At 44.0% G+C, this 18,393-nt stretch overlaps 1 protein-coding gene across 1 annotated transcript in view; it reads right to left on the bottom strand.

Moving 5' to 3' along the window:
- LOC135543602 (transmembrane protein 163a-like) overlaps positions 1-18,393 on the bottom strand; it is a 45,551-nt gene that overhangs the window by 3,542 nt on the left and 23,616 nt on the right. The window contains exons 6-7 of the mRNA XM_064970997.1: positions 9,778-9,889; positions 2,753-2,894 (exon numbers count right to left, since the gene is read on the bottom strand). Of these exons, the coding sequence (XP_064827069.1) occupies positions 2,753-2,894; positions 9,778-9,889 (254 nt within the window). The remainder of the gene's footprint in view (positions 1-2,752; positions 2,895-9,777; positions 9,890-18,393) is intronic.

Genomic DNA, 18,393 nt, shown 5'->3' on the forward strand with positions numbered 1-18,393 from the left:
TTGCACATTCACCTACTGCAAATCTACAATTCAATTGTTTTTAATTGCTATATTGTACTTACTTCGCCAGAGTGGCCTTTTTATTGCCTTTACCTCCCTTATCTCACCTCATATCGTATACAGATTTATTTGTTTACTGTATGTTTGTTTTACTCCATGTGTAACCCTGTGCTGTTGTATGTGTCCAACTGGTTTGCTTTATCTTGGCCAGGTCGCAGTTGCAAATGTGAACTTGTTCTCAACTTACCTACCTGGTTAAACAAAGGTAAAATAAATTAAATACAAATTCCCTGGAGAGAGGCCTATACAGTCTGCTGTTTGAATATGGAACTGCCTCACAGAACACAATATTGCAGAAATCACTGACACTGGTCTTCAGGCCTTCAAAATGCCGAGCACATGCCTCTAACTTCACCAAACCAATGATTACATCAATTGGGATGTCTGATATTCCTTTTGTTCACAATTACACCCAATTTCTTTAAGCAAAAAAAAGATGGCTAAGGCGGTTCAATACTGATGACGATTCTTAACCTCTTACATCTATGGGGGCGCTATTTCATTATTGGATTAAAAAAAACGTGCCCGTTTTAAGCACAATATTTTGTTACAAAAAGATGCGACTATGCATATAATTGACAGCTTTGGAAAGAGAACACTGATGTTTCCAAAACTGCAAAGATATTGTCTGTGAGTGCCCCAGAACTGATGCTACAGGCGAAACCAAGATGAAACTTCAAACAGGAAATGAGCAGGATTTGAGGCTCTGTTTTTCATTGTCTCCTTATCTGGCTGTGAATGCTCAAGGAATGAGCCTGCCCGATCTATCGTTTCCCCAAGGTGTCTGCAGCATTGTGACGTATTTGTAGGCATATCATTGGAAGATTGACCATAAGAGACTACATTTGCAAGGTGTCCGCCCGGTGTCCTCCGTCGAAATTGGTGCGTCATCTTCAACTGCACGTCTTTTTCCAAGCGATTCACAGGAGAAAGTAGACATCCACGAACGATATATCAATGAAGAGATATGTGAAAAACACCTTGACGATTGATTCTAAACAGCGTTTGCCGTGTTTCAGTCGTTATTATGGAGTTAATTTGGAAAACAGTTCGCCGTTTTGATGACTGAATTTTTGGGGTTTTTTGGTACCCAAACGTGATGTACAAAACGGAGCGATTTCTCCTACACAAAGAATCTTTCAGGAAAAACTGAACATTTGCTATGTAACAGAGTCTCCTCATTGAAAACATCTGAAGTTCTTCAAAGGTAAATGATTTTATTTGAATCCTTTTCTGGTTTTTGTGCAAATGCTGCCCGCTAAATGCTACGCTAAATGCTACGCTAGCTATCAATACTCTTACACAAATGCTTGTTTTGCTATGGTTCAAAAGCATATTTTGAAAATCTGAGATGACAGTGTTGTTAACAAAAGTCTAAGCTTGAGAGCAAATATATTTATTTCATTTGCGATTTTCATGAATAGTTAACGTTGCGTTATGCTAATGAGCTTGAGGCTATAAATAGGATCCCGGGATTGCTCGACGCAAGAAGTTAAGCCATTATCTTCCAATACTGATATGAAAGCTGATATATCATGCCATCCTGACACCAAAAACAGTTTCTCAAGAATCTTGGTTCTTCTAGTTCACCAGTAGTGCTGTCAGGGGACATTTGAATTCCTCTTCCTCCAATGATCTCACATTAGCGTGAAGCTTATGCAATGTTCTATATTTCCATAGTAACCATATCTGGTGTGGCCACCACCTGCATTGCTGTGAGATGTTACCCCACTCTTCCACCAAGGCACCTGAAAGTTCCTGGACATTTCTGGGAGGAATGGCCCTAGCCCTCACCCTCCGATCCAACAGGTCCCAGACGTGCTCAATGGGATTGAGATCCAGGCTCTTCGCTGGCCATGGAAGAACACTGACAGTCCTGTCTTGCAGGAAATCACGCACAGAACGAGCAGTATGGCTGGTGGCATTGTCATACTGGAGGGTCATGTCAGGATGAGCCTGCGGGAAGGGTACCACATGAGGGAGGAGTATGTCTTCCCTGTAACGCACAGAGTTGAGATTGCCTGCAATGACAACAAGCTCAGTCCGATGATGCTGTAACACCGCCTCAGACCATGACAGACCCTCCACCTCGATCCCGCTCCAGAGTAGAATAGTAAAAGTGAAGTAGGTAAAAATCTGTAAAATACCCTTCTATTTTTTTTTGAAGCATGTTATTGACACTACAGACAATTTGTTTTTATTTAGGAACAGTTACTTTTTTACAGTTAACACCAAAAGTGTTTCCACTAATGTTTACAAGCGTATTGACCGTTTTGGCGTCTGAATGTTGTTTCTACTCCAAGGGTTACAATTTAAAATGACAACTGTTATTTAAATAAGTGTATTTCTCAGGGGACATAATGTACGTGTGTGTAAAAGTGATTGAATATTATGTTTCTTCTAAATACAGATCTAGGATTAGCTTCCCCTCCCTGAATCCTAACCATTACCGGACAGATCTGACCCAAGATCAGTGTTTTCGAGGCAGCTTCCCCCTACACCTGGGGTACTCAACTCTTACCCTACGAGGTCCAGAGCCTGCTGGTTTTCTGTTCTGCCTGATAATTGCACACACCTGGTGTCCCAGGTCTAAATCAGTCCCTGATTAGAGGGGAACAATGACAAAATGAAGTAGAACTGGCTTTGAGGTCCAGAGTTGAGTTTGAGGGCCATACAAAATGTACCCACTTACTTGACCCCGTAGGCCAGGATGACGAGGCCTATCAGGACCCCTATGGCCCCGTCCAGGTACCACACTTTGGGATCGTGCTTGAACACCTTGGCACTGATTAGGATGGAGAAGCCCATGACCCCGCCCACCAGGGAGTTGAAACCTGTAGATCGGACAAGACAGGCAGTTTAGTCAACTGTATTATCCCACAGAGGGAAATAGAAATAGCTTGAACATTAACAAACAACGAACACATGTACATATATTTCATGAAATTAACATGTAGTCTGCCACAGAGTCTTAATCCGAAAGTCCATAAAACAGAATGAACAGATGATTTTGAACCCGTTTCGATTGGGTCTCCTCATTCGATTCATAAGAGCCAACTCAACTGGCTCTCTGCACCTCAAAAACACGCCGACTGACAAGGACACAAGGGCACGTCAATTACCTCTGTAAAGAATATCATCTATGACGCTGCATTCCTAGGGGCAATCTGCAGTACTAACAACAACAAAGGGACACCCTGCCAGTGTTAAACAGCTAAGTGACAGGGCTGGAGAAACGTAACCACTCAAATTGGATGCAAGGACTGAACATCCATGAGATCAAATTTACACGGAGACTACAGTGGTTGTTTACAATGACATTTCTTAAAAACAAGGGAGCAAAACTAGCTTATACTTTGGGCTCCGATGGGGTACAACAGTTGAACTAAGCTTATGAAGCATTTATAAAGTTATATTCTTCAAGAATCAATGAGTGATATATACACTGCTCGAAAAAATAAAGGGAACACTTAAACACAATGTAACTCCAAGTCAATCACACTTCTGTGAAATCAAACTGTCCACTTTAGAAGCAACACTGATTGACAATAAATTTCACATGCTGTTGTGCAAATGGAATAGACAACAGGTGGAAATTATAGGCAATTTGCAAGACACCCCCAATAAAGGAGTGGTTCTGCAGGTGGTGACCACAGACCACTTCTCAGTTGCTAAACTTCCTGGCTGATGTTTTGGTCACTTTTGAATGCTGGTGGTGCTTTCACTCTAGTGGTAGCATGAGACGGAGTCTACAACCCACACAAGTGGCTCAGGTAGTGCAGCTCATCCAGGATGGCACATCAATGCGAGCTGTGGCAAGAAGGTTTGCTGTGTCTGCCAGCGTAGTGTCCAGAGCATGGAGACGCTACCAGGAGACAGGCCAGTACATCAGGAGACGTGGAGTAGGCCGTAGTAGGGCAACAACCCAGCAGCAGGACCGCTAACTCCGCCTTTGTGCAAGGAGGAGCACTGCCAGAGCCCTGCAAAATGATCTCCAGCAGGCCACAAATGTGCATGTGTCTGCTCAAACGGTCAGAAACAGACTCCAAGAGGGTGGTATGAGGGCCCGACGTCCACAGGTGGGGGTTGTGCTTACAGTCGAACACCGTGCAGGACGTTTGGCATTTGAGAACACCAAGATTGGCAAATTCGCCGCTGGCGCCCTGTGCTCTTCACAGATGAAAGCAGGTTCACACTGAGCACGTGACAGACGTGACGGTCTGGAGACGCAGTGGAGAACGTTCTGCTGCCGGTAACATCCTCCAGCATGACCGGTTTGGCGGTGGGTCAGTCATGGTGTGGGGTGGTATTTCTTTGGGGGGGCCGCACAGCCCTCCATGTGCTCGCCAGAGGTAGCCCGACTGCCATTGGGTACCGAGATGAGATCCTCAGACCCCTTGTGAGACCATATGCTGGTGCGGTTGCCCTGGGTTCCTCCTAATGCAAGACAATGCTAGACCTCATGTGGCTGGAGTGTGTCAGCAGTTCCTGCAAGAGGAAGGCATTGATGCTAGAGGCTGGCCCACCCGTTCCCCAGACCTGAATCCAATTGAGCATATCTGGGACATCATGTCTCGCTCCATCCACCAACGCCACGTTGCACAACAGACTGTCCAGGAGTTGGCGGATGCTTTAGTCCAGGTCTGGGAGGAGATCCCTCAGGAGACCATCCGCCACCTCATCAGGAGCATGCCCAGGCATTGTAGGGAGGTCATACAGGCACGTGGAGGCCACACACACTACTGAGCCTCATTTTGACTTAAGGACATTATATCCAAGTTGGATCAGCCTGTAGTGTGGTTTTCCACTTTAATTTTGAGTGTGACTCCAAATCCAGACCTCCATGGGTTGATAAATTTGATTTCCATTGGTAATTTGTGTGATTTTGTTGTCAGCACATTCAACTATGTAAAGAAAAAAGTATTTAATAAGAATATTTCATTCATTCAGATCTAGGATGTGTTATTTTAGTGTTCCCTTTATTTTTTTGAGCAGTATATATATCATTCACTTAAGTCTAAAAATGTATGTAGCAATCACAGATTGCCCCTTTGATGGCTTGTTTCATGTCACATCGAGACAAATCTGGTAGGCAAATAACTCCTACTCTATTCTGCTGTCACTCTCACATACAATTTAACGAACGAAGTGTCTCCATCCAAAGCTGACCTTTCAAACTGGTTTGACGCCAGCCTGTTTGCCACAAATCTCTTATTGAAACGAGAAGGGACATTAAGAGCTCAGCAGCTACGGAGTTGTCAATAAAAGACTCATAAGTAGTGAACAACTTTCTCAGGTGTAGAAGTAAAGAGATGTGTGGCCCAGTACCTGGGGGTGGCCTTGCGGTGAAGGCCGCCGCCCTCAGCGCATACTATATGCAATTCACCGGTCTGTGTGGGTAAAAACCCAGCACCTGCCAGCTCTAAAAATATAGAAAGAGTGCATATTTGAAATTAAAGGTTTTAGTTATATCTGTTTGGGCTTCTTGCGGTCAATTGCAGTCTACAAATGATTTGTAATTATTCTGAACAAATATATAAAACGCAACATGTAAAGTGTTGGTCCAATGTTTTATTAGCTGAAATAAAAAGATCCCAGAAATGTTCCATACACACAAAAAGCTTATTTCTATAAAATGTGCACAAATTTGTTTAAATCCCTGTTAGTGAGCATTTCTCCTTCGCCAAGATAATCCATCCACCTGGCAGGTTTGGCATATCAAGAAGCTGATTAAACAGCATGCTCATCACACAGGTGCATCTTGTGACGGGGACAATAAAAGGCCACTCTAAAATGTGCAGTTGTGTTACACAACGCCACAGATGTCTCAAGTTGAGGGCGCATGCAATTGGCAGCAATGTCCACCAGAGCTGTTGCCAGAGAAAGTAATGTTAATTTCTCGAAATAAACTGCCTCCAACGTCATTTGAGAATTTGGCAGTAAGTCCAACCGGCCTCACAACCGCAGACCATGTGAAACCACGCCAGCCCAGGACCTCGTCTGAGACCAGCCACCCTGACAGCTGATGAAACAGAGTATTTCTGTCTGTAATAAAGCCCTTTTGTGGGGGAAAATTAATTCTGATTTGCTGGGCCTGGCGGCACCCAAGTGGCTGGGCCTGGCTCCCAAACGGGTGGGCCTATGCCCTCCCAGGCCCACCTATGGCTGCGCACCTGACCAGTCATGTGAAATCCATAGATTAGAGCCTAATGAATTTATTTCAATTGACTGATTTCATTCTATGAAATGTAACTCAGTCAAATCTTTGAAATTATCAAATCAAACTATTGGTCACATCCGCAATAACATCTGCTAAATATGCGTGTGTAGCGAAATGCTTGTGTTCCTAGGTCCAACACTGCAGTATCTAAAATTTCACAACAATACACACAAATCTAAAAGTAAAAATGGAATTAACAAATATATAAATATTTGGACGAGCAATGTCAGAAGTGGCATTGACAAAAATACAGTATATACACATGAAATGAGTAAAGCAGGTTGTAAACATTAAAGTGACCAGTGATTCCATGTCTATGTTTATAGGGCAGCAGCCTCAGGTGCAGGGTTGAGTAACCGGATGGTAACCAGATGGTAGCCGGCTAATGATGGCTATTTATAACAGTAATGGCCTTGAGATAGAAGCGGTTTCTCCAGTCTCTCGGGTCCTTGATTTGATGCACCTGTACGGACCTCACCTTCTGGACGATAGCAAGATGAACAGGCCGTGGCTCGGCTGGTTGATGGCCTTAATGATCTTTTAGGCCTTCCTGAGACTTCGGGTGCTATGTGTGTCCTGGATGGCAGGCAGTGTGACCGCACCACCCTCTGGAGAGCCCTGCGGTTACGGGCGGTGTGGTTTCTGTACCAGGCGGTGATACAGCCCAACAGGATGCTCTCAATTCTGCATGTGTAAAATTTAGAGGGTCTTAGGGGTGGAGACGAATTTCTTCAGCCTCCTGAGGTTGAAGAGGGGTTGTTGCGCCTTCCTCACCACACTGTGGGTGGACCATTTCAGTTTGTCAGTGATGTGTATGCCAAGGAACTTGAAGTTTCACACCCTCTCCACTGCGGTCTTCTAGATGTGGATAGGGGTGTACTCTGCTGTTTCCTGATGTCCACGATCAGCTCCTTCATTGTGTTGACATTGAGGGAGAGGTTATTTTCCTGGCAACACTCCTACAGGGCCCTCACCTCCTCCCTGTAGGCTCTCGTCATTGTTTGTAATCAGGCCTACTACTGTTGTGTCTGCAAACTTGATTGAGTTGGAGGCGTGCATGACCATGCAGTCATGGGTGACAAAGGGAGTACAGGAGGGGCTGAGCACACCTTGTGGGGCCCCTGTGTTGAGGATCAGCGAAGTGCAGGTGTTGTTTCCTACCTTTACCACCTGGGGGTGGCCCATAAGGAAGTCCAGGACCCAGTTACACAGGGCGGGGTTGAGACCCCAGGGCCCCAAGCTTAATGATGAGCTTGGAGGGTACTATGGTGTTGAAGGCTGAACTACAGTCAATGAACAGCATTCCTCTTGTCCAGATGGGATAGGGCAGTGTGATGGGCGATTGCATCATCTGTGGCTCTATTGGTGCGGTATGCAAATTGAAGTGTATCTAGGGTGTCAGATAAGATCGAGATGGTATGGTCCTTAACAAGCCTCTCAGCACTTCATGTCAGAAGTGAGTGCTACAGGGCGATAGCTTTTCTTGGGTCCAGGAACAATGGTGGACATCTTGAATCAAGTGGGGACAGCAGACTGGGTAGGAAAAGATTGAATTTGTCCGTAAACACGCCAGCCAGCTGGTTTGCACATGCTCTGAGGACACGGCTAGGGATACCGTCTGGGCCTGCAGCGTTGCGAGGGTTAACACGCTTAAATGTCTTACTCATGTTGGCCACGGTGAACGAGAGCCCACAGTCCTTGGGAGTGGGCCGTGTCAGTGGCACTCTTATCCTCAAAGTGGATAAAGGGGTTTAGCTTGTCTGGGAGCAAGACGTGTCTGTGACCTGGCTGGTTTTCCCTTTGTAATCCGTGATTGTCTGTAGACCCTTCCACTTTCTCCACTTTCTCTATACTGATGTTTTGCCTGTTTGATTGCCTTACGGAGGGAATAACTACACTGTTAGTATTCAACCATATTCCCAGTCAACTTGCCATGGTTAAATGGAGGTTCGCGATTCCAGTTTTGCATGAATACTGCAATTTAGCCACAGTTTCTGGTTTGGGTAGGTTTTATTAATAGTCGGTGGGAACATCCCCTATACACTTCCTGACGAACTCAGTCCCATTGTCCGTGTACACGTCTATGTTATTCTCAGAAGCTACCCGGAACATATCCCAGTCCACGTGATCAAAACAATCTTGAAGCCTGGATTCCGATTGGTCAGACGAGCGTTAAATAGACCGTAGCACAGGTACTTCCTGTTTGAGTTATTGCCTATAGGAGAAAAACGGAGTTGTGATCTGATCTTCCGAAGTGAGGGCGGGGGAAGACCTTGTAGGCATCCCAGAAGGAGGAGTAACAGTGGTCGAGTGTTTTAGCAGCATGAGTTTTTACAGTTCATGTGTTGAAAGAACGCGGTCACCTTTTCCTCAAAATTGTTTTGTTAAAATCCCCAGCTACAATAAATGTCGTTTCCAGTTTGCACAAAGACCAATGTAGTTCCTTGAGGGTTGTTGTGTTATTGGCTTGAGGGGGATTATACACGGCTGTGACTATAACCGAAGAGGATTCTCTGAGGTAATACGGTCTGCATTTGATTGAGGTTTTCTAGGTCAGGTGAACAAAAGGACATGTGTTTCTGTACATTATCACACCATGAATAATTCATGATGAAATATACACCGCCAACTATTTTCTTCCCGGGGAGTTCTTTAGTCCTGTCTGCGTGATGTACTGGAGAACACAGCTGGTTGTATGGACGGGAACAGTATATCCAGAGCGAGCCATGATTCTGTGAAACATTATGTTACAGTCCCTGTTGTCTATCTGAAAGGAGATCCTCACCCTGAGCTCGTCCACCTTATTGTCTCGAGACCGAACATTAGCGAGTAATATACTCTGAAGCGGTGGATGGTGTGCACGCCTCCTGAGTAGGACTAGAAGTCCACTGAATAACTTCTCCGCCGGCGGCGTCCTGGAGCAGCCTCAGATAAGTTAAATTGCTCTGGATGGTACGAACAAAGGACACAATTTGGGAAAGTCGTACTCCTGGTTGTAAATGCTGGTGAATACCGCCGCTCTGACATCCAAAAGTTATTTACCAGCTGTATGTAATAACACAAAACAAACTGGGCTAATGTAAAAAATAAAACAAAATTGTGCAAAGTTGCTCAGGAGCTAGAAGCAGAGCCATCATGTCAGTCGGCACAATCTTCAGTATATGTTCCAGCCCCCTGACCATCTGCTCAAGAAAAGAAATTGGCCTGCAGCTGAATTTAATTGATGGTCACTTCCCTATATAGTGTACTAAGTAGTTCCCAATATATTTCACAGATTTCATGATGGTGTCTAAACCTTTGTCTAAGCCTTCTAACCTTTGTGCACTATGGGAATAGGGCGTGGCCGAGATCAGGCAGAAGTATGCGTTGCTTCCTCAGAGTTGGGTAGCTCCAGGGTGAGGTTTCCCCTAGTTAAAGAACAAGGATAATCTTCTCCTAACTGATCCTAATTGGAGGAAAAAAAAACGGAGTAACTCCACACCGAGTTAGGTTCCTACCGTCTGTGGTGAGGGCTCTGCTGGTGAGCACCCTACCCAGCATGATCTTGACCACGGCCAGAATGACACACATCACGCCACTGACGATGGACACACTGAAGAGGAAGTCATCCTGACAGAGAAGGGGATTGAGAGAGAGAAAGAGGTGACAGAGGGAAAGAGAGCGGGTAAGTGTTGCAGAGAGCCTCCGCAGTAGCATTAATATTGCACTATGGCCTTAAAAGGCATGAAAAGCTGCATTTCTGCAAGGTTAATAACCTCATCAGTCCCATTAAATCCCCTAGTGAAAAAAATGCACCACTCATTAATCTGCTTGCTCTGCCCTCATATTTAGCCTCACATTGAAGTGTTTTACCATTTCATTTTCAGTACAACCAGTTTAATTTATGAGTTTTTGAAAAATGTCAACAAAGAAAGGCCGCCAAACAAAATTCGGATAAAATGAATTTATAATAATGCTGTAAGTACAGGAATTGTCTGCTCAGTGGGGAATGAATATCCAACTAGCCAGTGACAACTGTGTGGAGTTCGACAGCAACTATGTGCGCTTATTACAGTATTAGACACTGTCTTGGGATTTCCAATGATCTATGTAGAAGAACCCCTTACCTTCTAATGATTTGTGTGGCCTGAGTGCCAGAGCAAAACAGGTTACATGTGCATGTTCGTGAGAGTCTGTTTCATATAGGGGTCATAATAGTTTGTTAGACCAACCGTTTTCGGGTCCGCCCTTGTCTCACATACAACGCTCTAGCTCAGTCCCCGTTAAATCACACTTAAGGTCGGTATCATGATGCAGAAGAAACAGACCAATCAAATGCAACAACCCAGCAGTCTGTAGCTCAAACACACAATGCTTACAAGGGGTTAGAAGACCTAAATCCTGCCGGTGTGATGGTGGGACTCAAAGCATTTTAAAAACAGGCAACAAATAAAAGCCAGAGATAGTTTACAATTAAGTAGAAGGACAGTGAAGCCTGCAAGCCCAGTAAACACACAGTATATTCCTGAGTCATTGTTGAGCTCAGAAAGAAACAGATGTTAGTGCAGGGGCGCAACAACCACTACGGACGGGGAAGGTCATGACCCTCACGTTCTAAAATTCCTTTCCTAGCTTTATCAATACACAGACAAAAAGGACCTGTGTTCTTTAGGACTATGCAGAATACTCGGAGCAGTCGGGCAGGCTGTGTGAAAGCAAACTGAAAGGCTGGCTTTAGGACCATGGGAGAGTTGAGGCAGATGCTGTCAGTGTATGTTTTTGCACTCTTATGGCAGAGAGCTAGCCAATGGCTAGCTAGCACTAGCTATTAAATTGCCTCACTCTGGACCAGAATCAAATCAAGAGAAAACCAGCGGCCAAGCGATTGAAGATTAATATTCAGATGTTTTTTTTCCACAGCGAGTCTGTTTAGCCATGTATTGATTTACCAGTTTCCCTAGCTAATGCATTTAAACATTTTGTTCTCACACTGACAATGTAATATGCAGGAACTTAGCTTAAGATTAGAAATTGTTTGTCCTCCCCCACTTCTAAAACCATTGTTGTGCCCCTGAGTGAATATATGTAGTTAGCTATAAGTATAGTATTACAAGGGCTATAAAGTGAATTGTATACATGTGATAAACTTTTAAAAATGCCATTGTTTTCTATGAGGATGTTTAAATTCATGAATTGAATAATTTCACTTCCTGAATTTAGAATTTAATTGACCCCAATCCTACTATGCTGCGCAGTGCGCACCATTTCAAATCTCTTTTATGGGAAGTCTTCAAAAAGTCCTAGCCTAGATGTTTAAATTCATGAATTGAATAATTTCACTTCCTGAATTTAGAATTTAAATTGACCCCAATCCTACTATGCAGTGCGCACCATTTCAAATCTCTTTTATGGGAAGTCTTCAAAAAGTCCTAGCCTGGGGTCCCAGATCCATTTGATTTTCTATGGCTGTAGAAGCTCGATATACAGCACAAAAGAGACCTGCTCCCCCAATGACTTCTGACACTCCTTTTAATATTAAAAATTCTTAGCACTGAGGTGCTTGGGTTGAACGAAGCACCGGCACATGGCATTTAAAAGCCATCCTGAGGTGGTGAGAGCTGGCTAAGCAGAGATCAGCCCCCCCCATCTAGTGCACTACTTCTGACCAGGGTCCATATGGCTCTGGTCAAAAGTATTGCACTATATAGTAGGGAATAGGGGGTTGTTTGGAATGCAGACACACACACACACACACACACACACACTCGGGTGCGTTTACACAGTGCCTGACATTTACAGTTGACAGTCCAGGATTTTCTGTGAGGAATCGAATGCACATCTCAAAAGCGGAGTCCCGATTTTCTAGCCTTCTCCTGAAGTGTGCATTTGTCTTACAATGGTAAATCTATTTAGCCAATGCAGAAAGTGTCTCTCCTCTTAAACTGAATTTTAATACACCTGTTTCGGAACAACTCCGGCCCTATTCTCACTACGAGATATGAAGGAGAGAGAGGAGCAGGGTGGCGAAACAGAAATCTACTTTTCAGTTCACATTCCATCCTTGCATGACCATAACTTCCGTTGTGGCTGGCAACACAACATTGGTCCACAGTTCAAATTGACCGTAAATATTACAGTAGCCACTAAGCAAACTATTCAACAATGACAGAAATGTTTCTCCTAAAACATATTAGCTACACTGTTGAATGCAACAATTCACAAACATGTGCAGACAATTAAGGTTTATTTTCTCATCTGTAGGCTACTCATTACATTTGAGCTTCAAGACATAAGCAGAGTTGCTAACACCATGTCTTCAAGTAACAATAGCGTATTAAATTTTTTTTACGATTAACCTTCTCATCATAATATAAAAAGCACAGTAGGCCTACCTTTCAAGATTACAACAAACCAGGCTTAATTTGTATAACTATTATGCAAATCATTACATTTAACATTTACATTACATTTAAGTCATTTAGCAGACGCTCTTATCCAGAGCGACTTACAAATTGTTACATGTGTAATAGCAAATTGTAACTGAAAACATGGGTATAAGTGAATTCACTGGGAAGCCCATACCAGCAACCCCAAAAACATTTAATAAAATAAAATGCCTATTGATGTGTCAACGTGTACACTGTCTGTGCTTCAGCCTGACTGTAGTCTACTGATAGGCTACTAGTAGCTGTGGTTATGCGCTCTGATCCCATCTGGGCCTGGCCAGGAAAAACATAACGTCATGTTTCTATAGCCTAAAATAGGCCCATTACTTGTGTTCTGAGAAAATGTGATCCAACTTCGGTTAATCTAACTTTGTTGCTCGGCTAACTAGGCCTTTTTAATAAAAAAATAATTGACTGGAATCAAATCAACAATAATGACATGCTGTATGAGTATCGTTTTAATTACAAATGCAAAGGCCTACACAATTCAACCCTGCATACAGCGAGCTCAGCCCTTTTAGTTTTATTGTAAAATTGCAATGGTTCTCTTTGTCTGTGTAAAGTGTTAATGTTTTCAAAGCATTTATGAAACAAACTTTCAAAAAGAATGGAAACGTCTTGGCAGGGAAAAAACCTAAATGTAATAAATGTGGATTTTGACACTTCAAGTATGAAGGTGTCATAGCCAGCAATAAAATAATATATGCCAGAACAGGTCTAAATATAAAAGTGTCATGACCATGTTGTGACTGTTATAAACAGGTTATGACAAGTTGTCAGCTGTTAAGACAAACTCAGCAAAAAAAAAAAAAAAAAAAAGTTCACTGTCAACTGCGTTTTTTACAGTAATTTAATATGTGTAAATATTTGTAGATTCAACAACAGACAACTGAACAAGTTCCAAAGACATGTGACTAACAGAAATTGAAAAGGAGGAAGTGTCAAAATCAAAAATAAGTCATTATCTGGCCACCAGCTGTATTAAGTACTGGACTACACCAGATTTGCCCGTTCTTGCTGTGAGATGTTACACCACTCTTCCACCAAGGCACCTACAAGTTCTACTTCTGGGGGAGAAAGGCCTAGCTCTCACCCTCCGATCCAACAGGTCCCAGACGTGCTCAATGGGATTGAGATCCAGGCTCTTAGCTGGCCATGGCAGAACACTGACATTCCTAGCTTGCAGGAAATCAGTCAGTCATACTGCTCATTCTGGGCGGTGGCATTGTCATGCTGGAGGGTCATATCAGGATGAGCCTACAGGAAGGGTACCACATGAGGGAGGAGGTCTTCCCTGTAACACACAGCGTTGAGATTGCCTGCAATGACAACAAGCTCAGTCCAATGATGCTGTGACACACCGCCCCAGACCATGACGGACCCTCCACCTCCAAATTGATCCCGCTCCAGAGTACAGGCCTCGGTGTAACACTCATTCCTTCGATGATAAACGCGAATCCGACCATCATCCCTGACAAAATAGCGACTCGTCAGTGAAGCACTTTTTGCCAGTCCTGTCTGGTCCAGCCACGGTGGATTTGCGCCCATAGGCGACATTGTTGCCGGTGATGTCTGGTGAGGACCTGCCTTACAACATGCCTGCAAGCCCTCAGCCCAGCCTCCCAGCCTATTGTGGACAGTCTGAGCACTGATGGAGGGATTGTGCTTTCCTGGTGTAACTTGAACAGTTGTTGCCGCCATCCTGTACCCCAGGTGTGATGTTCGGATGTAACGAGCCCGTGCAGGTGTTGTTACACGTGGTCTGATAATGCGTGGACGATCAGCTGTCCGTCCTGTCTCCCTGTGGCGCCGTCTTAGAAGTCTCACAGTACGGACATTGCAATGTATTGCCCTGGCGACACCTGCAGTCCTGTCCTCATGCCTGGGCATGTGTTTTTCAGAGTCAGTAGAAAAGCCTCTTAGCATGGGAAACAGTGTTTAATCCCTTTACAATTAAGATCTGTGGTCATTTGGATTTTTAGAAATTATCTTTGAAAGACAGTGTAATGAAAAAAGGGATGTCTCTTTTTTGCTGATTTTATGACATGCTTATGAGGGTCATTACTTGACACGCAGTGTCAACGATTTTTTTTACCATTTCATACCCTACTTTCAAACATTAGCAAAATGACTATACATTTAAACCATTTCAAAAAGATTGCTCTGCTAGTACCATTTATAATGTAGGAGTGTTGGCTCAACAAGAATTCTGTTTACACTTCCCTGCTTCAAGGGGGGGATAATTGTCGGGCGAGTTTCGTGACCGACCACAGGTAGCAGTCGAGGCATAGCAAGTACGCATTTGTACATTTGAGTAATAACTGTAGTCAACAGTGTTTTAATGAAAAGCGTAGCAGCAGTCTAAGGCACTGCATCGCAGTGCTTGCGGTGTCACTACAGATCTGGGTTTGATACAGGGCTGTGTCGCAGCCGGCCGAGAACGGGAGACCCGTGAGGCAGCGCACAATCGGCCCAGGTCTGGTTTAGGGAAGTGTTTGGCCGGCTGGGATGTCCTTGTCCCATGGCGCTCTAGGGACTCCTATGGCGGTCTGGGCGAATGCAGGCTGACACCTTTGCCAGGCATATGGTGTTTCCTCTGACACATTGGTGCAGCTGTGTGTGTTGCAAAACATATCCTTGACGCTATCCAAGTTGATGAGCGGGGAAACCGATGCCAGTCAGCCTGCAAATCGAAACTACACCAAAATGAATCTCACACATACGAGTTAGTACATGAAGAGATGGGGCATCTTGTAATTGACAGTCACATGCAGGTAAAACTCATAATATATTTATTTAACTAGACAAGTCAGTTAAGAACAAATTCTTATTTACAATGATGGCCTAGGAACAGTGGGTTTAACTGCCTTGTCCGGGGGCAAAGACAGATTTTGACCTTGTCAGCTCAGGAATTCGATCAAGCAACCTTTCGGTATCTGGCCCAACGCTCTAACCGCTAAGCTACCTGCTGACCCACTATATAGTATCTGAAAGAGCATATTCTGCAGTTCCTATGACACTCACCTTTGTCAAGTAACTCTAAAAATTCAAGGATGTGCAGCTCTTGTTCCAATTTCACTTTTGCCAAGCATATCTGTGCTGTCCATGCATTCAGCACATGACCACTCACATGGCAGCATTGCTCTGGCTACTAAGCAAAAATTAGTAACAGTAAATTATACTGTTATCATGTCATCAATGGATGAAAGAAACCTGATAGAAACTGATAATGGTGCATGTGACTTCAGTTACGTTTTGGTTAGGTGCATATGTCAAAACCAAGTACTTGCTCAATGGCTTTCCATATCAGGGGAAAATTAAACCAGCCAGCAACTGTGGTTTTCATAGTCGTAGAGCCTTGCATGGGCAAAGGCAGAAACGTGACCATGGACAACTTCACATCAATTTCCCTGGCAGACAAGTTGATTGCAAAGACTAGCCAGTGAAACAACAAGGCGGGAGCTGCCCCTCTCTGCTCAAAACATACTAGCGGAGTAGTACTCCACAGTGATGGAGAGTGGTAAAGCACTCAATGTACAGATGTAGAATAAGACTGTTTGCATCATCATCCCAGACTTTGTCGCTATATTTTTATTTTATTTATTTCACCTTTATTTAACCAGGTAGGCTAGTTGAGAACAAGTTATCATTTGCAACTGGATGTCAGAAGGTGAATTCACCAATTTGTAAGTCGCTCTGGATAAGAGCGTCTGCTAAATGACTTAAATGTAAATGTAACTGCGACCTGGCCAAGATAAAGCGAAGCAGTTCGACACATAGAGTTAAACATGGAATAAACTAAACATAGTCAATAATACAGTAGAACAAAATAACAAAAAGTCTATATACACTGAGTGCAAATGAGGTAAGTTAAGGAAATAAATAGGCCATGGTGGCGAAGTAATTACAATATAGCAATTAAACACTGGAATGGTAGATCGGCAGAAGATGAATGTGCAGGTAGAGATACGCGTGCTACGAGTGGGTGCTGCTATGGTGACCAGTGAGCTGAGATAAGGGGGGGCTTTACCTAGCAGAGACTTGTAGATGACCTGTAGCCAGTGGGTTTGGCGATGAGTATGAAGCAAGGGCCAGCCAATGAGCTCATACAGGTCGCAGTGGTGGGTAGTGTATGGGGCTTTGGTGACAGAACGGATGGCACTGTGATAGACTACATCCAGTTTACAGAGTAGAGTGTTGGAGGCTATTTTATAGATGACATCACCGAAGTCAAGGATCGGTAGGATGGTCAGTTTTACGAGGATATGTTTGGAAGCATGAGTGAAGGATGCTTTGTTGCGATATAGGAAGCCAATTCTAGATTTCATTTTGGATTGGAGATGCTTAATGTGAGTCTGGAAGGAAAGTTTACAGTCTAACCAGACACCCAGTTATTTGTAGTTGTCCACGTATTCTAAGTCAGAGCCTTCCAGAGTAGTGATGCTGGATGGGCGAGCAGTGATCGACTGAAAAGCATGCATTTAGTTTTACTTGCGTTTAAGAGCAGTAGGAGGCCATGGAAGGAGAGTTGTATGGCATTGAAGCTCGTCTGTAGGTTAGTTAAGGAGGGGCCAGAAGTATACAGAATGGTGTCGTCTGCATAGAGGTGGATCAGAGAATCACCAGCAGCAAGAGCAACATCATTGATGTATACAGAAAAGAGAGTCGGCCCAAGAATTGAACCCTGTGGCACACCCATAGAGACTGTCAGAGGTCCAGACAACAGGCCCTCCGATTTGACACACTGAACTCTATCAGAGAAGTAGTTAGTGAACCAGGCGAGGCAATTATTTGAGAAACCAAGGTTGTTGAGTCTGCCAATAAGAATGTTGTGATTGACAGAGTCGAAAGCATAGTGGATTTATCGGTGGTGACAGTGTTTCCTAGCCTCAGAGCAGTGGGCAGCTGGGAGGAGGTGCTCTTATTCTCCATGGACTTTACAGTGTCCCAGAACTTTTTTGAGTTAGTACTACAGGATGCAAATTTCTGTTTGAAAAAGCTTGCCTTAGCTTTTCTAACTGCCTGTGTATATTTGTTCCTAACTTCCCTGAAAAGTTGCATATCACGGAGGCTATTCGATGCTAATACAGAACGCCACAGGATGTTTTTGTGCTGGTCAAAGGCAGACAGGTCTGGCGTGAACCAAGGACTATATCTATTCCTAGTTCTACATTTTTTGAAGGGGACATGCTTATTTAAGATGGTGAGGAAGGCACTTTTAAAGAATAGCCAGGCATCATCTACTGACGGGATGAGGTCGATTAGAAAGGCCTGCTCGCAGAAGTGTTTCAGGGAGCGTTTGACAGTGATGAGGGGTGGTCGTTTGGTCGCAGACCCATTATGGATGCAGGCAATGAGGTAGTGATTGCTGAGATCTTGATTGAAAACAGCAGAGATGTATTTGGAGGGCGAGTTAGTTAGAATGACATCTATGAGGGTACCCGTGTTTACTGATTTGGGGTTGTACCTGGTAGGTTCATTGATAATTTGTGTGAGATTGAGGGCATCAAGCTTAGTTTGTAGGATGGCCGGGGTGTTAAGCATGTCCCAGTTTAGGTCACCTAGTAGCACAAGCTCAGAAGATAGATGGGGGGCAATCAGTTCACATATAGTATCGAGGGCACAGCTGGGGGCAGAGGGAGGTCTATAGCAAGCGGCAACAGTGAGAGACTTGTTTCTGGAAAGGTG

Source organism: Oncorhynchus masou, chromosome 7 (genome assembly GCF_036934945.1).
Source record: "Oncorhynchus masou masou isolate Uvic2021 chromosome 7, UVic_Omas_1.1, whole genome shotgun sequence".
Classification (NCBI taxonomy): Eukaryota; Metazoa; Chordata; class Actinopteri; order Salmoniformes; family Salmonidae; genus Oncorhynchus; species Oncorhynchus masou.